The following is a 24,812-nucleotide window of genomic DNA, read 5'->3' on the forward strand; positions in this document are numbered from 1 at the left end:
AGGTAATGAAGGACTTTCTGAGGAAAACATTTAAAATGAGACCTCAGGGATGACTAGGAATTGGCCTGTGGAAGAGAATTCCCCCAAAGGTAATTGCACAGCACATGCAAATGTCCTGAGGTAGAAAATGGTTAGGTGGTTAGAGGAACTGAAAGCGGGCCTTGAGCTGTAAATGTGATGGGTGATGAAGAAATACTGATAGAGCAGCATGCACTACGGAAGCACTGGTCTCTCCCCATAGAGGCACAGTTTGTTGAACAATATAACTTTGCCATTGTTCTAAATAAAGTTGCTTCCTCTGTAACAAGATCTATTTGTATAATAATGCATATTATCGATAGACAGTGCATGATTTGAGACTAGGAATATCACTAGCTTTGTGATTCTCTATGTGTTTCCCACTCAAGATTGAAGAGACCTGGAGGTACAAAGTATGTGAATCTATAAACCAGTTATGTAAGGTAGACAATTTTGACACTATTTCAATTTATTATTACTGGTAAGGTTGTAACCCCATGGATATTTTTATTGCTCTTGTAAATTGCAACTGTGTTACTAGGTGTGGTCGTCGTGGCAACTCACGACCTGTGAAAAGCAAATAGAAAGATGGGGCTAGGTCTGACACCAATGCTCAGGAAACTGACTCTATGATAGAGAATGGTTAGAGGCTCTGGGCCAAGCAGGAGACAACACAGGCCGAATGACGTCGACATTGGAGTTTCCCTTAATTAGAGCCCAGTGACAATCTGGGAAGCCAGCACTGGGAACCTAGAGAAAGAGTGGTTTGCATCTGGAATTCTAGCTGTGGATGACTGTGGCGTAAACTTCTTGACAGCACAAAACATCTTTTGTTCACTGATTTATCCCCAGTGCCTAGAAAGTGCCTGGCATTATAACCAGGAGGTCTTGGGAGCAGGTGCCTAGGTAGAAGTCTGATGTCCACTGAGACAATGTGGAAGGGAGAAAAGGAGTGCCCTAGGGATGTCCATGTGGGGAAAAGGTCCCAAGTCGGCCTAGCAGTGAAGGAGAGATTTAGAGAACAACACGGGTTCTCAAGAAGCGTGGCTGATCCCTGAGATATTTCATCTGAAGAGATGGGTAAATTCTAAACCTCCCTGGATGACAGGACTGAAGCAATGTCCTTTATCCTTCTTGACTCTAGTATTGGTTTAAGAACAAGGATAAGATTGACCTTATGGATGTCAAGGACGACTGTTTGCCAAGAAAATACCTATGGGGATCATCTCAGTTAGTCCCCTCACACAAATTGCCAGGTCCTGTGATTGCCCCTATTTTACAAATGAGTAAACTGAAGTGTGAGGAGGTTATTTAATTTGGCCAAGATCCGGACAATTAACTGGTAGCTAAGATTTGAACCTAAATTTGACGGCAAAGCTCCAGCTCTTCATCACAGCACTTTGCTGTTTCTTACACTACATCTTTGCTTTCAAGTAGCTATCAGAACAAGACCGTAGCTACCAAGGGCATCACAAGGAGGTATATCCAGTGGCAGAGTTGGTTCAGAATTGGTTCTGCAGAGGCAGTGAGTGGTGCTGTCCGGGGCTGGGCAAGCACAGATGTCTTCACCCAGGACTCCCAGGAATGAGGAGCTGGAAAGGCTGAGGAAGCAAAGTCGTGGCTGACCAAGGGCACAAATCCTGGAGCATGTAGAATCCACACACAAAGATTTTAATCCAGGACTTATTACCATAATTAATGATTTGTTGTTTTCTCTCCAATGAAAATTAGTTTGTCAGATGTGGTAATTGAAGAAGCTAATTACACATAGCTGCACAGGGCCCGCCCCAGGCAAAATGGAATGTCTTTTGGCTTTGATTTGTTACCTCCTTTCTTGGCAGCTTTTCCTTCCCCTCACAATTCCTTTCTATACCCTCACATGCCCAGGGTTTTTATGCTGCCCTTATCTTTTCCTTCCAGAAGAAAATTGACATAATAAATGAGTTCATGATACGGTTTTTTGGTAATTACACTGCCTGGAAATTTTTGTATTTACAAAAGGGATCTTACTAAATGTGATGTGGTATCCTGGATTGGATACTTGTGGGGTGGGGAGAGGACATTATCAGAAAAACTGGTAAAATCTAAATGTTAATTTCTTGGTATTAACAAATGTACCATGGTTATGTGGGGAGTTACCATTAGGGGAAGTTGAGTGAAGGGTCTAGGAGGACTCCCTTGTACTATCTTGGCAACTTTTCCATAAATCTAAAATGATCCCCAAATAAAACATTTAAAGTAGCAAAGGGATCTTACAGAGATATCAATTCGTATGCAAAGGAATAAATCTCGGATGAAGACTTTCAGGCATGTGGGTCATAACCACATAGGTTTGTAAGGAAGACCCTATAGCTCTGTACCCTTTTGCTTTCTACAGATCTTTAGCTTATTCAACCATTGAATATTTCTGTTTTGCAAACTTTGGATGCTGTGACTTATATCCAGGGTAAGAAGATTGTATTTGTTCTTCTCATTGATGCTGGAAGACAAGAAACAAGCTGAAAATTAAAATCGCAAAACAAGAAGCACACAGACATTTTTCTCCTCTTCAGGGAAGGGTGTTTGATTCCAGAAATCTGAAATAGGCAGACATTAATTGATGTGCTGGTAGATGAGTAATTTAGAAAAACCAAGGTCACTATATTGCCACTGTTTTAAAATATCAGAAGGAAAACAAATTCACTTGGGCTTTCAAATGCTCACATGGGGTTTGTTCTTTATCGAATGGCAACATGGAAATCACTAGTCTTTATATGACCTAATTTAAAGGGATAAGTGCTTGAGTACATACACTCAGTTCAGTGTTCCAAAAGAATTTACTATGTATAACTCCAGGGACATTAAAATTAGAGAAAGAATTTAAAAACATAATTTCCCTCTTGGAAAAGGTAGACCAACTAGCTGGCACTGTGTCAGATGAGAGACAATAGAAGCTTGTTCTATTATTTATACAAATTGACTGGTTTGGCAGTTGCTACAGCAATGAGCCATAATGAACTACAGAAAAATGAAAATGTGATTTCTTTAGCATTATACAAAAATGGAATATTCACAGGAAGGTGGAGAATGACATTATAAGAGCCCAGGCTGTGTCAAAGTGGTCTTCTTTGTTGCTCCTTTACCCAGAATCTAATTCAAATAGTGTGTGTTTACTGGGGCAAAATTGTAATGATGGGCCATCATTTTTGTGCTATTAGTCAGGGGGCAATGCCTTGTAATTCCAAAGGAATTTTAAAATATTCAGTTTCCATGGCGTACTTCTCACTTTTAACTATACTGTCTCTGCCTTTCTTTGCAATAAAGGCTTTCTTTGGGCTAAGTTCCTGAAATTAGATGATCTGTCCATGTCTTCCCAGCAGAGGGAAGAAAAAAATCATGAATTTTCTGATTGATTGAATCAATCTCCTTTGTTCTGTTAGGGAATCCCTGGTCTTTGTGGTATGCTTTTGACTTTGAACTTTGATGTTTATACCTTATATTTTCATCAGCTCCCATTTATCCACACTGGGTTTTTTTTTTTTTTTAACAATATTGTGTTCAATTCCAGGAAAGGCCTTTTAAACAAAGACCCTATGTGCTTCACTTCCCCAAACCCAAGGGCTGTGTTAGTCAGAGAGTAAACTCAGAAACTGTGAGTCAGACACAACAACTTTTCTAAAGCTGAGACTTAGCTTGCACCAGCAGGGACCATTTATACAGACATCTACTGCAGAATGTGTGCCGGGTCATACTTTTCTCTTTTGCCCAAAGCAATGCAGGAAGCTGGTTATGACTGTTCCACAGAAATTGACTTCAATAGAAAATGATACTTGGTACTAGGGGATATTATATATAATTAAACTCCTAGACATGAGCCAAGTTTGAAATATTTTTCATAGTATAAATGTCGAATGAATGATATTCAATATGGTAAACAGAAGATTCAGTGTAAATATTGTAATTTTGGTATGGGCTGAGTTCTTACAAACCTATACACCCGTGATTCTCAACCAGGGGCAATTTTCCTGTGCTCCCAGGGAACATCTGACAATGTCTGGAGACATTTTTTGTTGTCGTACCTGGCATCTAGTAGTTAGAGACCAGGGATGCTGCTAAACATTCTACAATGCACAGGACAGCCCCCTACAGAGCAGAGAGTTATCTAGCTCAAATATCATTAGTGCTGAAGTTGAGAAATCCTGCGCATACAACAGCTTGTGAATGACTATACCAGAGACAACTCTGAAAATGCATCATTTCATACAGCTTCCCTTTAGGTTAAGAGGGGAATTCCACATCACTGAAAAATTACTCTTTCTGGCTGTTGTGGTTGTTTTAAGTTAAATATACATGTGATTCTCATCTGCCAAATACAGTGAAAAATCGAGGGGAAATGAGGGGCAATCCCCTGCCAGGACCAACAGGAATAAATTTTAATCCTTACTAAAGCATCTTTGGTTGGAGAAAGAAGGAATAAAATAACTTGCTGATAGTGGTGGTTGTTACCACAGTGGAAGATGTTACTAAGAGAGAGGATGAAATATCTCTGACTTCTAGGGAGAAATGTACAGTGGTGTGTCTGTTCAGATCAGTCGTTTACAAGCCCAGCTACAAGAAGAGTCTGGCCTGCCCCAGTCTCATGCCCAGAGATTCTGGATAAATTGATTGCAGATAGGGCGTAGCAATCCATATATTTTGAAAGCTTCCCTTCTAGAATCATTAGTCTAGATGGCTTATAACCAGCCTTTTAAACACCCTAAAAATAAAAATATTATCTGTCTAGCAAATTGTCTTTTGTCCTACCCGTGATAACCACTTTCATGCTTACTGTCCATTCCCATCTCCTGTGCCTTTTGCTTTCCCTGAAAATACTCCTGCCAGGGTGTTACACTCGGCAGTGAGTTTTATATTTCTTACTGGGGCCATTGTCTGTTTTTCATTAGGCTAGTAAATAGTTTTTATTAGACTTTTGCTGGAACTTCTGCTATTCCAAAATCAGACTCACTAGTGTCAGAACTGGTGATATCACTAGGAATCCTACCTGGACACTCTACCTAGCCACCTGGCAGCACTGGAATTCACTTGAAACACTAAGGGTATTCAGTCCAAATACAGTTCTGTATTGACCTAAGGGAATGTATTTCTCGGTGAGGAGGGCACAGAAAAAAATCAGCCTTCATCCAGACAACACCCTAAGCATTCCTTCTGCTTACTTCAATACTGTGATTTATCAAAAAACAAAACAAAACAAAACAAAGGTACACGGCTGCTTTTTGTTGTTGAGGAAGATTGGCCCTGAGCTAACATCTGTTGCCAATCTTCCTCTTTTTCTTTTTTTTTCCCCAAAGCCCCAGTACATAGTTGTAGTTCCTACTAATTCTTCTGTGTGGGATGCTGCCTCAGCATGGCTTGATGAGCGGTGAGTAGGTCTGCTCCCAGGATCTGGACTGGCAAACCCCAGGCCACCATAGTGGAACGCAAAAACTTAACTGCTACACTGCTGGGCCAGCCCCTGCGTGGCTGCTTTTGAATGTACTTGTACGAGTTGTGGTTTTGCCTGCACAGGGCCAAAGGGCTTTGCTGTAAATATGCTAGATAATTTAAGAGGACTTTCAATTAATCATTACATCAATAATTTAATGTGTTTTCTTTCATCTAAATGTGTCCTGAGGCAGTTAAGAGAAGCACTACTTATACATTGCAAAAGAAAAATTATTCTCTCCCTGGGCTCAAAGTTGCATATAATATGCAGAAATTAAACTTTGGTTTAATTGAAATTTGGTTGCAATTTGCGGCTTTATAGTTTCCTTGGGCCACCTACTGCACTCTTTTTAATGAAGCATTGAAGAATGGCGGCATTAAAAAATACTAATTTAGTTCTGTTCTCTGGATGTTTCAAGCAAGAAAACACTTCTTTTTGTCCACTATAACATCATTCTCAAGAAAACAGATAACCCCAAAACATTCATGACTGTCCCTAATAATGATTATGTTTATCTACTGTTAGCTTATCTACAGCCTTTTAGAATATATTTCAATTTTATTTTTTAATAACAGCCTCATTGAGGTGTAATTCACATACCAGAAAATACACCCCTTTGAAGTATACAATTAAGTGGTTTTTAGTATCTTCAGAGTTTTGCAATCACCATCAAAAATTTCAGAACATTTTCATTACTGCAAAAAGACACCCTGCACCCATTAGCAGTCACTGCCCATCTCCCCATCCCCAGGTGACACTAATCTACTTTCTGTCTCTATGGATTTGCCTATTCTGGACATTTCATATGAATAGAATCATACAACATGTAGCCTTTTGTGGCTGACTTTTTTTTTTTTTTTAAAGATTTTATTTATTTATTTTTTCCCCCAAAGCCCCAGCAGATAGTTGTATGTCATAGCTGTACATGCTTCTAGTTGCTGTATGTGGGACGCGGCCTCAGCATGGCTGGAGAAGCGGTGCGTCGGTGCACACCCGGGATCCGAACCCGGGCCGCCAGCAGCGGAGCGTGTGCACTTAACCGCTAAGCCACCGGGCCGGCCCTGTGGCTGACTTTTTTAACTTAGCATGTTTTCAAGGGTCATACATGAAAGCTTCATGTTATAGCATGAACAGTACTTCATTCCTATTTATGGCTGAATGATATTCCATTGTACGGATGTACCATGTTTTATTTACCCATCCATCTACTGACGGACATTTGGGTTGTTTCCCCTTTTGCCAAGTATGATTAATGCTCCTAGGAATATCTGTGTACTACATGTTTTTTATGTGAACATATGTTTTAAATTCTCTTGGATATACACTTAGAAATGGTCTGGGTCATACAGTAACTCAATGTTGAACATTTTGAGGAATTACCAAACTGTTTTCCTAAGTGGCTACAATGTTTTACATTCTCACCAGCAATATATGAGGTTTCAATTTCTCCACATCGTCATCAACACTTATTACTGTCTGTTTGTTTATTTTAGCTATCCTAGCGTGGGTCTAGTGGTACCTCATTATGGATTTTATTTGCATTTCCCCAATGAAGAATGATGTTGAGCATCTTTTCCTGTGCTTATTGGCTATTTGTATGTCTTCTTTGGATAAATGTTTATTCAAATCCTTTGCCCATTTTTAAATTGGGCTATATATCTTTTATTGTGATAAGAGTTCTACATATATATTAGATATGTCTCTTATCAAATATAGTATTTGTAAATATTTCCTCCTGTTCTGTGGGTTGTCTTTTTACTTTCTTTTTTTAATTTAACTAATTTTTATTGCGGTAACATTGGTTTATTACATTATATGAATTTCAGGTGTACTTCATTATACGTTTGATTTCTGTGTAGACTACTTCGTGTTCACCACTCAAAGTCTAATTACCCTCCATCACTGTACACATGTACCCTTTTAGCCCTTTTGCCCTCCCTCTTCCCCCCTTCCCCTCTGGTAACCACTAATCTATTTTCTGTGTCTGTGTGTTTGTTGTTGTTTTTTTTATCTTCCATGTATCAGTGAAATCATATGGTGTTTGGCTTTCTTCATCTGACTTATTTCACTTAGTATAATGCCTCAAGCTCCATCCGTGTTGTCACAAATGGCAAGATTTCATCTTTTTATGGCTGAATAGTATTCCATTGTATCTATATACCACATCTTCTTTATCCATTCATCCATTGATGGGCACTTAGGTTGGTTCCAGGTCTTGGCTATTGTGAATAATGCTGCAGTGAACATAGGGGTGCATGTATCTATTTGAATTAGTGTTTTCAGGTTCTTTGGATAAATACCCAGAAGTGGAATAGCTGGATCATATGGTAGTTCTATTTTTAATTTTTTGAGGAACCTCCATACTGTTTTCCATAGTGGCTATACCAGTTTATCTTCCCACCAGCAGTATAGGAACCCTCCACATCCTCTCCAACACTTGTTTTTTGTCTCTTTAGTAATAGCCATTCTGATGGGTGTGAAGTGATATCTCATTATAGCTTTGATTTGCATTTCCCTAATAATTAGTGATGTTGAACATCTTTTCATATACCTGTTGGCCATCTGTCTATCTTCTTTGGAAAAATGTCTGTTCATATCTTCTGCCTCTTTTTTAATTGAGTTATTTTTGTGTTGTTGAATTGTATGAGCTTTTTATATATTTTGGATATTAAGCCCTTATCAGATATATGATTTGCAAATATCTTCTCCCAATTTTTAGGTTGGTTTTTTGTTTTGTTGATGGTTTCCTTTGCTATACAAAAGCTTTTTAGTTTGATGTAGTCCCATTTGTTTATTTTTCCTTTTATTTTCCTGTCTTTTTACTTTCTTAGTGGCGTCCTTTGCTGCACAAAAATTTTTAATTTTGGTGAAGTCCAGTTTATTTATTTGCTCTTTTTGCTTGTACTTTTTGTATTATATTTAAGAAAGCTTTGCCAAATTACAAGGTCATGAAGATTTACCTCTATGTTTTCTTTTAAGAGTTTTATAGTTTTAGCTATTACATTTAAGTCTTTGCTCCATTTTGAGTTACTTTTTGTATACAGTGTGAGGTAGGGGCCCAACTTCATTCTTTTACATGTGATATCAGGTTGACTGAACACCATTAGCTGAAAAGACCTCTTTCCTCATCAAATTGTCCTGGCTCCTTTGTCAAAAATTAATTGACCGTAATGTGAAAGTTTATTTTTGGACTCTCAGTTCTAGTCCACTAATCTGTATGTCTGTCCTTATGGCAATATCACACTGTCTTGATCACTGTAAGTTTATAGTAGGTTTTGAAATCAGCAAGTGCAAATCCTCCACCTTTGTTATTTTTATCAAGATTATTTTGACCCTCTTAATCCCTTGCATTTCTATTTGGATTTTACGACCAGCTGGTAAATTCCTGGAAAATACTCAGTTGGAATTTTGATCGGTATTGTGTTAAATCTGTAGATCCATTTGGATCCATCTTGCCAATATTGTCTTCTAATCCATGAACATGGGATTTCTTCCCATTTATTTTGATCTTCTTTAGTTTTTTTCAACAACCTTTTGATTTTGTCATGTACAAGTCTTGCATTTCTTTTGCTAACTTTATTCCTAAGTGTCTTATTCTTTTTGATGCTATTGTGAATGGAATTTTTTCTTAATTTTATTCTCAGGTTATTCATTATAGAAAATAACTTATTTTTGTATATTGGTCTTTTATTCTGCAGCCCTGCTGGACTTATTTATTAGTTCTAGTAATTTTCTTGTGGGATCCTTAATATTCTCTATACAGAAGATTGTATCATCTGCAAATAGAGGTATTTTTACTTCTTCCTTTTCAATCTGGATGCCTTGTGTTTCTTTTTCTTACCTGATTGTCCTGGCTAAAACTGTCAATACAATGTTGAATAAAAGTGGCAAGAGCAGAATTTTTGTCTTGTTCGTAATCTTAGAGGGAAAGCTTTCATTTTTTCTGATAATTATGATGTTATCCATCAGTTTTTCATAGATGGTATTCATTGGGTTGAAGATATTCTCTCTTATTCCTAGTTGGTTGAGTGTTTTTTTTTAATCATGAAAGGATGTTGGAAGTTGTGTGTTTTGGATGTTGGAATGATCGTGTGTTTTTTTCTCTGTATTCTATTAACATGGTGTAATTGTACCAGCCTTGCATTAAAGGGTTAAATCCTGCTTGGTCATGGTGTATAATCTTTTTAATATGTTGCTGGATTCTAATCTACTAGTATTTTGTTGATAGTTTTTGTACCTATATCTGTGATATTTGTGTAGTTTTTGTTTCTTGGGATGTGTTTGTCTGGTTTTGGTATACTGGCGTCATAGAACGTGTTGGAAAGTGTTCTCTCCTCATCTATTTTTTGGAAGAGTTTGTTAAGGATTGATGTTAATTTTTCTTTAAGCATTTTGTAGAATTCACTAGTGATGCCCTCTGGACCTGGGATTTTCTTTGTGGAAAGTTTTTTTATTACTAATTCAATCTATTTACTTGTAGGTCTGTTCAGATTTGCAGTTTCTTCTTAAGCTGGTTTCAGTACTTTGTCTTTCTAGGAATTCATCCATTTTATCTTGGTTGTCTATTTTGTTGGTATTAATTGTTTATAGTATTTTCTTATAATCCTTTTTACTTCTGTAAAGTCAATAGTAATGTCCCCTCTTTTATTACTGATTTTAGTAAATTGATTTTCTCTTTCTCTCTTTTTTACTTGTTTAGTCTAGTGAAAGATTTTTCAATTTTGTTGTTCTTTTCAATTAACCAACTTTTGGTTTCATTGATTTCTCTATTGTTTTTCTGTTCTCTTTTCCATTCATTTCTGCTCTAATCTTCATTATTTCTTTCCTTCTGCTTTCTTTGATATCATTTCTTTTTAAATTAAATTTTATTTTTAACATAAAAATTTTAGACATCGTATAATAAGAAAAGACTCATAACAAAAAGGAAGACTTTCCTTTTCCACTCCTCCCAGTAACGTTCCCAGAGTAAGCCATGGTCATCAGTTTTAGCTGCTGCTCCTGGTATTGATACCTGCATTTTTAAATGATATACTTAAACCAAGTGACTTCACATTGTGTTAGCTGAAGATAAACCTCTTTTATACCATTACCCCCCGAGACACAACTTCATCCCCCACATCCTCCCAATATAGATATATCACGTTTTTTATAAAATCAGTTATCAGTGTTTCAATCAATGATTATATAAATATTATTCACTGCAGAATAAGTGGTGTATCATGGTTTTTTTCTTTCTTAAACAACTTTTCATTTTTCTTAGATTAATGATTTCTTCTCTTTCTTAATTTACTCTGTCATTTTTCCTAGAGTACTCTCTCAGTCGCTTCCTGAGAAAGTATACATGGGAGGTACAATGTTTTATTCCTTACATTTGATAATAGATTGGCTAGAAATAGAATTTCAGATTAAAAGTAATATTTTCTGAAAATGTTGAAGGCTTCCAGTGCTGTAATTGAGAACATGGAAAACATACAATTTTATTTTTATTTTGAAAGTTATTGTATTTTTTTTTCCTGAAAGCTTTCAGAATCTTCTCTTTGTGCTTGCTGTTTTCAATTTCTTGATAATGTGCGTGAAGAACAGGAAGTAGGTCGCAGTCCAGCTCTTCATGCCAGAGGCTTTCTCTCCATCTTCCTGTTTTCAGCCCCCATATGGTACCTCATGGCTCAATTCCAGACTCTCTCTGATTCAATATTTATAGAGAAGGCAGCTCAGGTTTATTATATTTTCTTAAAATTCATTCCATTTCAGCCACATAAATGTTCAGCCGACAAGTCTTTATTCTCAGACTGCTATAGGAATTATTTCCTAAAATTATCTGAATCAACTGACATTTAACAACTAGAAATAAGCATAATTTGCAGATTTGAAAGTGCATTTCCACTTCATAATTGTAATTTAATTATGATTAATATAAGTGCTGTTTATTTCTGATCAGATCAAGTCAGAAATCATGAGAAAACATTATTCCCACTTCCTTTATTAGTCTATTCATATATTTGAGTTTAGTGTGGAAATTTTTTAGTGTGGAAATTTGTCAAAGGCTTTCACATCAATAGAACTGTATAGATATTTCAGAAAATACTCTGATATATATTGAAAATATAATATGGAAAAGGTTCCATAATAAATAGGTTGATAAAAGATTATTCAATAAAATATACAAGGGCATTTTTTGAATAAATGAAAAAATATTTCAAACCCCCACTGAATGCACATATAATGAAATAAATTCCACATGAGTAGAAAAAGTTCCCAAAAGAAAATACATACAAACATCTATTTAACTGAGTTTAGAATGGGAAAGAGCTTCTAAGCATGAACACCCTGGAAAAAATTAGAAAGGAATAAGAGTAAAAGATTTGATTACATGAAAATTTAAACTTTTTTATAAAAAAACCATAAAGACAGTAAAGGGCTAGTTAGAAACTGCATAAAAAATATTGGCAACAAATATAGCATGGAGTTAATAGCCTTAACATTTGAAGAGCTCTTGTAAATCAATTAGAAAAATATTAAAACCCATGGCCAAATTGCCAGGGATGTGAATAGATAATTCTCAAAGCTGAAAAATGTAACCAGCAAACATACAAAATATCCTCACTAATAATCTTTGGGAAAATTGAAAGTAACATGGCACCTTTGGAATGAAACCTAATAGATTGATTATGCTCAATGTTGTTATCGTTGTTATGCAGTGCAATAAATATTAAATATAAAGGAATAGAAACCTGCATTTTAGGCAAGCAGTTTTCTAAAAACCTTTATATTCATGAATTAACTTTAAAAACTAGAAGAGTATATAGTTTACTAAAATGTGAATAGTGATTAGTGATTATCTCTCGTGGGTATGAATATGAGTAATTTTATTTTCACATTAATACTTTTCTATATTTTTAAATTTTTCATAATACACACAAATTATTATTATTATTGTTGTTGTTATTTTGGTGAAGAAGATTGGCCCTTAGCTAACAACTATGCCAATCTTCCTCTATTTCGTATGTGGGATGCCTCCACAACATGGCTTAACGAGCGGTGTGTAGGTCCGTGCCTGGGATGCGAACCCGTGAACCCCAGGCTGCCAAAGTGAAGCACGTGAACTTAAACACTACACCACGGGGCAGGCCCCCACAAATTATTTTTATAACACAAAAAGTATTAAATATTGTATCCCATGAGAGATATCCCACAAGAGATATCCTTGTAACTTGTTTCCTCCAGAATAACCCTCGTTATGTACTTTGGCAGGATTTCTTTACAAGAATACACCAGTATTGTCCTAATTCATTATGATTAATTAACTAGGTTAGAAATTCTATCCTTGATTAGAGTTTTCATAAGCTTTGTCACACTCATAAAACATTTTATAGTTTACAGTCTTTTTTTTTTTTTTTGAGGGTAAGGGGGTGACTTTTGATCCTAAATCCTATGAGATATGGTTTTTTTTTTTTTTAATTCTCTTTCAATTTTGTGCCAGTATTTTCTGAAATGAACAGTCAGAACATCATCATCATTCCTCGCCTTTTGTACAGTATTTTCATGGAGTTATCTCCTTTGATTTGCACCACAGCCCTGGAAAATAAGTAATACAGGCTTTTAAGTCCTGTCTCGAAAAATAAACACTTGTCTAAGGTCAACATAAACCATTGAGCTGTAGTGCAAACCCACATCTTCTGATTCCGGATCTACTGTTTGAACCTAAGAAATTATCCAGTCCAGTCAGTTATTTTATATATTAAGAAAATGAAACACACAGAAGTGATAGGAGATAATTAGTGCCAGACCTAGAAGGAGACTCCCATTCTTCTGTACCTGAAGCTAGCACTCTTCCTGTTAGTTCACTCAGAGCAGAGACCTAAATACTTTGCATGAGCATTTCAACAAATGTACAGACTCTTTAATTCACTATCCAGTGGATAACAAAGTTTTTACTAAGGTTTTCTTTTGAATTGGTATTCTATTTTACCAATTTTGTCCTTGTCTTGCCTAAGGATGCCTTTGAGGCAAGTTAACACAGGCTTGTTTAGTTAAAAGGTGTTAAAAACAGCAGAGCCATTTCAATACTTTTCTTTGATTAATTTTAGTGATTTTAAAAGGTGGTGTGAAAAACGTTGTTTTGAAGTTTTGGAAGACATTTCTGGAATACAAGTGGTTTAAGAATACTCTGGAAGGTGTTAAATGATGAAAACATGTTGCAATAGTAAAGCAAATATATTAGCCTATTAACTTTTATTCCTCTTACTGTTAACTGATATCTGAGATAAACCTTGCTTATAATAATATTTATCTTGACCATCTATTATTATCACCTAATCGTCTTTTTCAAAGTGTTACCAGTGTAATTTACTGGTTACTTATTAAAGCATTTAACATTACATAGTAAGCGTAAAGCAGACTAATCATTCCTGTATTCCACTTTAACTGCATGGCTACTATAAGTCAAGCACTGAGCACAATATAAAAAAAGAAGTAGACAAAAATCCCTATGCCTAGAGTACACATAGCCTAGTATAGAAGACACAATTCAAATTAACGAAAAAATATTTGCTGAGCACCTATCCTATGTCAACAGGGCCAGACTAAGAAATGTGAACACCTAAAGCAGGCTAACATCTTGGCATCTCATCAGATTCATAATCCTTAAGATTTGTTGAATAATTATTTAGTGGAGACACTGAGAACATGATCTTTTTATTAACAAAAATTGTACATCATTTTTGCGGTTTATAAGCAAAGATCTATTCCTTGTGATTTTCTGGACCGGGAAAACTCCTGATAAAACTCATATAAAGCTATTTAAAATTTAGACAATGGAAAAATCCTTCATTCTTGGTATACGGCACTCCTCTGTTCAGTTTTAGAAATGTAGCGTGTGAGCTGGGAGCTTTTGACAGATGTTTGACACCAGGGTGTAATCCTTCTTGATACGTGAATCAGTCCAATCAGCCTTCCCTTACTTTAAAATTCTGTGATCAATCCTGAGAAATTGGGCATTTTTGTTTCTTTTAATAGTTGGTGAGAGCAATCCTTTTGCACACTTGACAAAGCAAAACACGATTTTATCTGCTTGTAGGTAACTTCCCTCCCTAGATCCACTTTGTTGTTGATTTACAAAGCAAAAAAGGATAAAACTCTGCCAGTGATAAATGTTTGCTTCTCTTTAGTGTTATATATTCTGCAACTATTGGTGCTTTTTCACCAAAATGATTATTCTTTATTTCAATGCAGTATCACATGTATTAAGCAATGTTATTGCTAACACTTTAAGTGAGAATCAGAGTTCCAGTTACATTTGGTTGAATGCATATAATACCACAGATGAACATACTGCCAGATGAACATTGACCATCTATGCATTGCCAAATTCCCACATACGCAGGCAATGGTGGTGAAATCATGACCACATCTCTTCTGGGAAGCTGGTGAATTTCTTTTGACGTGTATAGCAAGACACTCTCAGATATCAGAAACATAAAATTGTGGTGTAAAAATTATCTAACTTAAAAAGGAGGAAATGGAGTTACGGTTTTAGGCCCGGGCTCAAGTCGAACTATCTCGAGTCAAACTCATAAGTTATCAGTTGGTTTTCCATTCCTGAAATCTCTTTTCACACACTAAAAATATAAAAATAGATTATAGGATTTAAACACAAGTGCATACCTTTAAAAATGCTATATATAAAAACAAACAGTATAAAATCTATATTATAAATATCCTTTTGGGAGAAATTTTTCTGCATGAGCTAAATCTAATGATCATTGTACAGAAAATGATTTTTTTCCTGTAGTAAGCCCAGACTTTTTTTCATTTTTCTTTGCTTTGCTTTCCTTTCTTTTTTTCCCTTCCTTCCTTCCTTCCTACCTTCCTTCCTTTCCTTCCTTTCTTCCTTCCTTTCCTCCCTCCCTCCCTCCCTCCTTCCCTCTTTCCTTCCTTCCTTCCTTTCTCTTTGTTTTTTTTTTTTTTTTCTTTTGCCCAAGGACCTTCAAACTACATTCAAAGTTTGAGTTATCTCTTTGGAAAATTCCCATTACTGATTCAATATGCAGAATGCCTCTGAAGGTCTTTGAATGATAAATATTGAGTAAGGAAGACCTTTCATGGCATCTTTTTCAGTGATGCCTTGTTCACTTTTCAGTGGAGGTTAAATTCTTGTTATAAATAGTAATCTTTCCTTTTAATGATTTCTGCTAAATTTTATGTAAAAGTATTTCATGCTTCTATATCAGTGCTTATAATTCATCCCAGGACTCTGACTGTAGACCAATTAGTTCTCTCCTTGAAGAGATAAAAGCATCCTTTGTTTGCACTGGAAGGTCCTTATTTAATGTCTCAAGTGAGCTTGTTGTTAAAATTTTAAAGACAGACAATGCCTTTGACAAAATTCTTGCCAGGGTCAGAGATATAGGAATTCACAGCATCTCATCATACGCTCAGGCAATCAATTCCTTTTTAACCTGATTAACTGCCCATAGTGTTAACCTTTCCACTGTGGGTGGCAGAGGGTTAGCCTTGGTGGATTTGGAAGGCATCAACATTGATTTTGTGTTAGTTAAGGTTGTTAGGCAGTCACGAATATGAGTTTGTTACTTACATTGTTGTTTGAATTTATGATAGGAATGACTGCAGAAAGAGAAGCCTCAGCTACAGATTGAGTCACCATAAGTTAGGAAGTTCCTATGTTAGAGCTATGGAAATAGGCTGTGCTGTTTTTGGAGGTGTCTGACACTATCTGGGAGATCTAAGAAAGAAGGCTTTATAAGGGGAAGAGATTTTTGGATAAATTTTAGAGGATGAATAAAAGAGTTTTGGCAAGAGACTTCCATGCATGGGGACAGGACATGAAAAATCTTGGGAGCCTGAAAGAAATCATGCATTCTGGTGCCTCTGAGGACTGCTCTGTGGCTCAGTTGCAGGGTGTGATGGGAGGTGAGGCTGGACATGTAGGCAGGGACAAGATCCTGAAGAACCTTTTAGGCCGTTCTAAGGAATTTGAAAGAATCCTTTAAGTGATGCAGAGCCACAGAAGGATTTCAAGGGATTTTAGAAAGAAAATTGGTACAGTGTGGAAGTTGGGTTGGCATGGGAGTGAATCTGAAGGGGGCTTCCAGTCAAGAGAGTATTGCAGTTTTTCAGTTAAGTCCTGAATTAAAACAGTGGCTGTGGAGATGGAGAAGAAGGGTAAATTTTATAGTTAATAAATACAATTCACAGAATTTGCTAATAAGGAGATAAGTTTATGACCACTTTTTTTTTGGTGAGGAAGATTGGCCCTGAGCTATCATCTGTTGCCAATCCTCCTCTTTTTGCTGAGGAAGACTGGCCCATCTTCCTCTACTTTGTATGTGGGATGCCTACCATAGCATGGCTTGATAAGCGGTGCGTAGGTCCGCGCCCAGGATCCGAAACCGCAAACCCCGGGCCGCCAAAGCAGAGCGCGCGAACTTAACTGCTATACCTCCAGGCCGGCCCCAAGTTTATGACCACTTTTTTGACTTGAAAGATTCAGATAAAGTTTGTAGTTTTACATGAGTTAGGGGATATAGCTGTACTAGAGTTATATATTATCCATATGCAAAACTCATTTATATACACACGTATATTAAATTACACATTTAAAACAAAATATAACTATTAGAAGCTCTAGTGAGCTGATGTGAGCTTGCTCTAGCACATCACTGCTACCAGTGTGCATGTGCCACACTATTTTGGGAAGCACTCCTAGAGATGCAGAATGCATCCAGCATGTCTCTGTACATATGTGTGTACATGCTCATGTGTGCTCACTTAACTTTTAGTCATGGGATCATAGAGTTTTAGAACTTAAAGGAACTTTGGAGATCATCTGTCACTCTTTTTTTCTTAAAAAAATAAAATCAGGAAATTAACCAGAGGTAAAGTTACCTCCCAAAGTCTTAGAACTAGTTAGTTTTATTTTGATTGAAAACCAAACCCTATGTCTCAGTTTTAGTAATTAGCTTTGCTGACTCACTTGGAAGGAAGTTAAGTTACTATTAACCATTAATTTATTGGCCCTACTTAAATGATCTTATTTATATGTTCTTTGTCTTATGAATAAAAATTATACTTTGATCGGGAAACATGTTTAAGCCATATGTTTGGTGATCCTTAAGAACATCTAGACTTTGTGATTACTAGATAATAAACATTAATGCTAAAATTTGTTGTTTTGAGGGAGAGAAAATATTTATACATTTGACAGAAGGAAAAAGAACTATGGCTTAGGAATTAAAGATGTAATTATAAAAACAATGAAAGCAGTAAAGCTTTGAAAAGCAAAAAAGCATTATGAAAACATACACAAGTTTTACTCATTTTGCAATGGCCTTGGCAGAGTTTAAATTGAGAGTTTATTATAAAAATAATTTCTCCTTGAAGTTATTCATTACTCCTTTTTTTATGTTTTAAAGAATTTGGTGATTTTTTTTTTATAAAGATTTTATTTATTTATTTTTTCCCCCCAAAGCCCCAGTAGATAGTTGTATGTCATAACTGCACATCCATCTAGTTGCTGTATGTGGGACGCGGCCTCAGCAGCGGTGCCTCGGTGCGTGCCCGGGATCCGAACCCCGGCCGCCAGCAGCGGAGCGCACGCACTCAACCGCTAAGCCACGGGGCCTGCCCTGGTGATTTTTTTCTTATTTTAATGAGGGTCAAGCTGTATCCTCAACTTAATTAGAAAGTACAGTAATTAGCTGATGAAAAGGAGGCAAGAATCTTTGCAAGTGAGCTGATTCTTTTGAAGATCAAATTTACCAAACTCAGACCACCTCTGTCTTTTCCATGTTCCACATATTTGGTAACATCTCCTGGAGGGTGGCTTGGCACAGGCAGGCTGATGTGACACTACATTAACGTCAGATTGCTGACTAATGAATGCCTTTACAACTGTGAAGGGACAAGGCATAGTAACTGACCAGACCTCGTTGGTAAAGCAGGAGAGAAAGGCAGGAAAAGTCACCCACCACTGGAGTAAGCACATTGCCCTGGATTCAAAAATGATTCTGTAAATTAATCTGCGAGCAAATTGATTCTTGAAATAAAGACACAATACACTTGGGTAGGCATTGTAACAACTATATTTAAACCCCTTTTTATTCCTTTTATGGAAACTGAATGGCATTATTGCACATTGGAAGCAAATTATGAACTGAAAAGTATAGTTTTGATTCCCTCATATGTTCAAGTCATTATGACAGGTGCCTTATGGGGGACCATTTCTTTTTAATTAACTATTCCTACTATTCCAGAAGCTTGAAATCTATTTAGGTAGAGAGACTGCATCTGAAGAGTGAATATCAATATATTTAAATAATAATTGCTAGTATTATCCCCACCCTCATACAGGGAATCTGAAGCCTAGCATGAGTAAAGAAGTTGTGTGGTCAGACAGATCATAAGCAGCAGCTCGCTGTTTTCAAACGCTGGTCTTTCTGATCCCAGAGCCTGAGCTTTGGCATCGTGCCTCATCACAGGACACACTTAAATGCCTGGGGCAGACAGTCGCTCTAGGAGTTCAATTAAAATTAGAGTATGGCAGGGCTGGCCCCGTGGCTTAGCGGTTAAGTGCGCTCGCTTCACTACTGGCAGCCTGGGTTCGGATTTCAGGCATGCACCGACGCACCGCTTCTCCAGCCATGCTGAGGCCACGTCCCACATACAGCAACTAGAATGATGTGCAACTATGACATACAACTATCTACTGGGGCTTTGGGGAGAAAAAAAAAGGAGGAGGATTGGCAATAGATGTTAGCTCAGAGCTGGTATTCCTCAGCAAAAAGAGGAGGATAAGCATGGATGTTAGCTCAGGGCTGATCTTCCTCACAAAAAAAAAAGAAAAAAAATTAGAGTATGGCATATTCTTTTAAATTCAGAACAACAAAAGCTATTTCAAGCTCTGAATATGGTGATCATAATGAACTTTCTTCATCTGCTAGAATCTATAGAGCTTTTCAAATGATAGATCACAACAGTCCAAAGGAATTTTAAAATTACTTATTTAATAAGGATTCTTGTTGGCAAACTTGCTCTAGAAATCTAGGCATCTCCCAAGAAGATGATAAGTACTTATTAGAAGCTTGTTTAAGAAATTTGGTCTACTCCCCAGAACAGTGAACAATGAGGATATTTTCTGAATTTTTCTGAAAAATTACTGCTCATTATGGAAAATTAAATGCAAGTAGTACCAACATAGTTATTAGCACCACAAATTTGATAGACCTCCCCCAAAAAGAGAACTATAAATTACATAAAATAACAATTCTAAAAATAAGGCCTGTCACCATATACCATAGCTGTATATTTTTATTTTTATAAGAAAAGAAAAATATATTATGGGTTAAAAATTGGAGGACATGACCTCTAGAGTCTTTTAACTCAGAGTTACTTTGCTTTTATCAATTTTTGAATATGTATGTAAATATATTTTTATATTTCTATTTAAATCTATATATTTATGTTTTTATACTTATACATATATATTTATTTAATTAATTTATTTTTAGCTTCTATATGTTACATTTATCTTTATATAAATTATAAGATATTTAAATTTATATTCATATTAAAAATATATGTATATCTCCACAAAAGGTTTGAAGTAAATGCTGTGATTCTGTAGGTAAACTACCATGAGTTATTTCATAGCTCTAAACATGTTCAAAGTAGGCTTGCTGTTATTGACATCAGCCACAGCCTGGGGAGTATAGAGCAGACATCTCACAGGATAAAGCAATGGAACTGATGTTCTTGCTGGTCACCTGGGCTTCTGCTCTTTCTTCTCCTCAAGATAAGATGCTAATATGCAGGCCCTTAAAATTGTTAACCGTGTACCTACTATAGTGTCGGATATTTTTATATTAAACTCTTATCTGAGGGATTTAAAGGTTAGTAAAGAAAGTGATGCACACGATGATTATCCATCAACATACATATGTGTCCTGTGTATCCCTACAGGCTTTGGGCAGTGACTGAGACTGGCATCCAGTGCTGTTGTATTTGGTAGAGAACAGGAGAGATGTGAGGGGTCATGGAGTCCTTTGGAGGAAATGTGACACAGAGTTGAAAGGGGGACTGCAATGGGCTGACTAGAAGTCAAGGGATTCACAGAGCGCTGTAGGAGAAGGGACAAGAGAAATGGTATTTTTAAAGGCAAACCCCTTAGAATTGCTGGCCAGGTGGCCAAGGTTCCAGCTGGAAATGGGAAAGAATTTTGTCCAAAAGGAGGTTAAATAAAAGGGCTGACCTGTGGGCTGAAGAGTTGAAGTAGAGATCACAAGCCAGAGGAGGCATGACTTTAAAGATCAGGCCCAGAAAGCAGTCTCCCCTCTGGAAAGAGACCGAAAGCTGTCATCAGATCTTTGAACCAGATCAATGACAATTTAATGTAATGGTTAAAAGCAAGGATTCTACACTCTGACAGCCTGGGTTTGAATCCTGGCTTAACCAACAGTTGTGTGACATCAGGCAAATAATACAATAGTTCTGTGCCCCGGGAAGATGGGGATAATGGTGTCTAACTTGCAGGGTTATTATCAGAATTAGTTGAGATAATTTACATAAAGCCCTTACAACACCACCTACCAAGGGATAAATTTCAATTCATAATACGTGTTATGGTAATAATAACCATATACATATGGTTTATATATATATACGTGGTTTATATATATACATATACCAATCACATTGTTACTACTACTTCGACTTTTCCCAAGCAGAGCACTTCAGATAATGATATTAAAGCACGTAGTGTGCTCTTCCAACCAGTTTCTGATTGCTGAATCCTTTCTTCAAACGACATTAAATGATTAGAACATAAAAAGCCCAGGTGCTCTGGTCGAATTCATGGTGCCTGGAGCACTCCCTGCTGCCCCTCCCTCTGACTCCCATGGAGACCTCTAGGGCACCAGTATGGAGCATATTTTGAAAACTGCTGATGCGGTGGAAAGAATCCAAGGCCTAGGTCCTTGGTCCTACCTGCCATTAACATGTTGGCTGTGTGACCTTCAGCAGGTCCTCCCTGGACTCAGTTTCCTGATCCATATACAGTAAGACTTAGACTAGTTCAGTGGTTTCAAACTCTGCCACTTTAAAGCCCTAAGAATTCCAGAGAAGGGCACCGGGAAGATTTGAGGAATGGGTGGTAGGGAGCATGCTGGATGAGGACAGGGAACCCAGCAATTTCAAAAGCTCCTCTGTTTCACATATTGGAATTCAATAATATTTGTTGAAGAATGAGTACCACTGTTAAAGAAATTTTGACTAGATGATAAAAGTTCCTTCAGTTTCAATTATTCTCTTGTTTCTCAGAAGTTTATTCATTGAACCAAAGTAGCAGAAGTAATAACATGAATGAAAGCAACAAATCCTAAATCAGGAATCTGAGTAATAGGGAAAGCAGTGTGGACTAGTCACAAGATGCTGTGCAGTGACTCAGATGTTTCAGTATCTGAAATCCAGGGAAAAGGCAAAACCTCTGTCACGTGAATTTTATCTAGATACTTTGGCCTCATCGTGTAAATGGAGAGCATAGGTTGGCACAGTGATAACTAAGTTTGTGGACCAATGGGAAATGTTACAATAGGAATGTTATATACTTACAATCAGAAGACAACTAAGATGAGCAATTATTTAAACACCGTACACTGTCAGACTTTTCTTGGTGATTAGTGATTTCAGAAAATATGTCCCTTTCATAGCATAGGTCAAATTAAAATACTACGTTTATGATTGCTGTGTTGCCAGTAGATGTGTATATGAACTCAGAGGCTCTTGACTTGCTTGAGATTTGAACAATGAACTGTATTTAGGTAAATGAAGTTTGCATGTTCCCTCTGGGCATAAACCTGTAATTGATTAGTGAGTCTGTAGGCCATGTTTATGGCTTGGATTGGCCCTTTGTTTAGTCCTCATTTTCAGCTTTCTAAAAGCAAAGGAAAACCTATAAACATATGTGAATATATATGGTAGAGTGGTAGCATCTGTTTGTCTGTAATTTTGATAATGACTAATATGCAACAACAAGGGCTGATTACCCTTATAAACTTCACATAGGGTGTGAGTTGAAGGCTGTCCAATGATTTTTCTTTCCAACTGTATCTTACTTCCACCATTCAAAATTCTCACTATTATGCCATTATGTGTGTGTGTATTAAATTATATTTTCAGTTTCATTGCTGAAATATGTTAGCTTGGAGCTACATCACCCGTTAACACTTAAGCATGGCTTGGTTTATCACATTGCTTGCAGCGAGTTGAGTCCTTGAGGACTGACACTAGGGGTAGTAACAATTCAATGGGGGATAGAAATCAGAAAGGTCTGCAGCATGGAGGAAGAAAGTCCATCCACGTGGAGACCAGAGTAGGAAACGTTGGGAGCCATGAGGTCCTATTGGGCCGCACAAAGGACAAGATCTTACCTGAGGGGTGCACATGTGGAGGGGAAATGCAAAGGCCATCTTTGCCCTCTTCTGACCTAGCACAGTGCCTTGTACATAATCCATCTTCAGTAAATGATGGCTGAATCAAATTATTTTTGTCCTAGGGTAGGTTTGGCTAGAACCAAAGTTGAGATTTAATGTTAGTATTTTTCAGTTGTTAAAAAGATTTCGTATGGTTTATTTTCTAAAATCAAGTATCTTAAAGAGACATGATTTTTCTATTTTAAATTTGTTTAAACAATACATTTTGTGCCAGAAAAATGCTTTTTAAGGAAAAACACTGCATATATAAAGCATAAATAATTCTTCCTTTAATAAGACAGTTCCTATTATAGCCATTGAATAACACATCTGCTACAAGGATGCTATTTTTTTCACCAATCCATGTGCACAGTTCTGATTAGAGGAGGTAAAAGATGCGCATCTCCTTCAAATGGTGAATTAGCCCCAGTGGGGGGAAAAGGTGTGTTTTATTATGACAGATTTTGTTATTATAAAAGCTCCGAATAGGCCTCTTTTTTTGAAAATACTTTTTAAAAATGTCATTCTCTATCTCAACTCTTTATGTGTTATGGTGATTATTGATTTCAGAAAAAGTACATTAAGAGCATCTTTCTCCAGTACTATCATTATTTTTCCACAAAACATTTTATATCAAGGTCTCCTGAATAAGAAATTTTAATAAGCATCCTTTCCACACTTTTTCTTCCATCCAGGATTTTCTGACATCTGCTGTTTACAGAATAAGCCCACAAATGTTATAATATCTTTATAAAGTAAAACCAGAAGATAATTCTCAACTTAGGTGCCTTGGTTTAAGCCTTGACTCTGTTGTTCATTTTTATCACTGATCAGATGCACTCATTTTTTAAAAATTATATCCATACAATATCTCTTAAAAATGAAGTTTTTAAAAAGTTAAACGAAATACATTAAGTTATTGCCAAACTTATTATGAGATTTAGATTAACCTTTTCCTATTCTTTTTCAGGGCTACAGCAACACACAGGGGCCAGATTATTTTTAAAGATGCTTTAGCCCAGCAGTTGTGTGAACAAGGAGGTAAGAATCATCTTTGACTTCTCCGTGTTGGTTGTGTCAAAATTGTTCATGGTAGGTTCTGTGTTCTATGTATTGAGTAAGCATTTCATTACTATTACTTGATCATGATGCTTTAAAAATGGAACTGTTGACCCTTCATATCCCTAATAATTATTTATTTAGTAATTATCGATAAAGGTCTGTGGACCTCTGAAAATACTAAGTGTGAGCAAAAAAAGCCAAGAGAAAATTTAACTTCTTTTCATTACTTTTTTTCTAATGAATTACATTTAATTGTCCTAGAAAAATAAATCTTAGTAATTTTGGAATTTTGCAAAAACACATCTATTTAATTTACCACTTAAATTTCTTGTCAACTGTGTTGAAAATGTTTCTATTTATTGCTTTTAGTGTTTGATCACGTTATACGTGATCGTGTGCGCAGTGTCTATAAACTTGTTTCAACTGCCTGCACTATTTATTAATTTCAGACTTGTGAATAGATGCTGTATCATTTTAGATACATTAAGTGTACATTAAGTGGTCCCATTAAGTGACATCTGCTTTGTGACTGCCTCATACACATCCAGACTCTCACTCATACCAAATTCTCCAGACGTATGTACACCTAGGTACACACATGTGCACATGCGCATACACACACACACATACACACACACACACACACCATGAAAAGCTGAAAACCAGGATCCATGCCCTCTCACAGATTTGTTCCCTCTACCTCTGGAGCTTCCACTGAACTTTGTTTGTGTCTTTATTGTAGCATTTACCGCTTCACATAGAATTTTCCTCTGAAAAGTGGTGGGTGC

General features: G+C 36.6%; 1 protein-coding gene across 2 annotated transcripts in view; it reads left to right on the forward strand.

Moving 5' to 3' along the window:
- Positions 1 to 24,812, forward strand: part of RELN (reelin) — a 485,778-nt gene that overhangs the window by 182,009 nt on the left and 278,957 nt on the right. For both annotated transcript variants that reach the window (XM_058523829.1, XM_058523821.1), the window contains exon 4: positions 23,933 to 24,003. In XM_058523829.1, the coding sequence (XP_058379812.1) occupies positions 23,933 to 24,003 (71 nt within the window). The remainder of the gene's footprint in view (positions 1 to 23,932; positions 24,004 to 24,812) is intronic.

This window comes from Diceros bicornis, chromosome 3 (genome assembly GCF_020826845.1).
Source record: "Diceros bicornis minor isolate mBicDic1 chromosome 3, mDicBic1.mat.cur, whole genome shotgun sequence".
In the NCBI taxonomy this organism is placed as follows: Eukaryota; Metazoa; Chordata; class Mammalia; order Perissodactyla; family Rhinocerotidae; genus Diceros; species Diceros bicornis.